Raw genomic sequence first — 313 nt, 5'->3', positions numbered from 1 at the left:
TGCTGCCTACCTTCTCCACATTCTGTTGAGGTAGCTTGATGTTCATGAGAGCCCCTTTGTCGGCAATGTTCTCCACGAGGTTTGCGTCGAGATAGTCGTCGATCTCATGGCGTCTGATGTTGCCAGGGGCCGTGTCTGTCATGCCGTGGTCACTTACTATCACAATGTTCACTGTGGTGGAGAGAAGGATGGGGGGTTTTCGTAAATCTGTCTTGCATTTCACTTTATTTTCTTCTGGTGGAGATGGTGATAAAAAAGGAGAGGGAAGATGATGTACATGATGATAGTGACAGTGACACTAATGGTAATGGGG

General features: G+C 47.3%; 1 protein-coding gene across 1 annotated transcript in view; it reads right to left on the bottom strand.

Moving 5' to 3' along the window:
* The window catches only part of LOC119587058 (glycerophosphocholine cholinephosphodiesterase ENPP6-like), a gene marked incomplete in the record, with an annotated part of 24,354 nt that overhangs the window by 4,596 nt on the left and 19,445 nt on the right, over nucleotides 1-313 (bottom strand). The window contains 1 exon segment of the mRNA XM_037935806.1: nucleotides 11-171. Within this exon segment, the coding sequence (XP_037791734.1) occupies nucleotides 11-171 (161 nt within the window).

This window comes from Penaeus monodon, chromosome 22 (assembly GCF_015228065.2).
Source record: "Penaeus monodon isolate SGIC_2016 chromosome 22, NSTDA_Pmon_1, whole genome shotgun sequence".
Classification (NCBI taxonomy): Eukaryota; Metazoa; Arthropoda; class Malacostraca; order Decapoda; family Penaeidae; genus Penaeus; species Penaeus monodon.
Note: the sequence above shows the minus strand (reverse complement) of the source record. Positions and strands in the feature narration are given on the sequence as shown.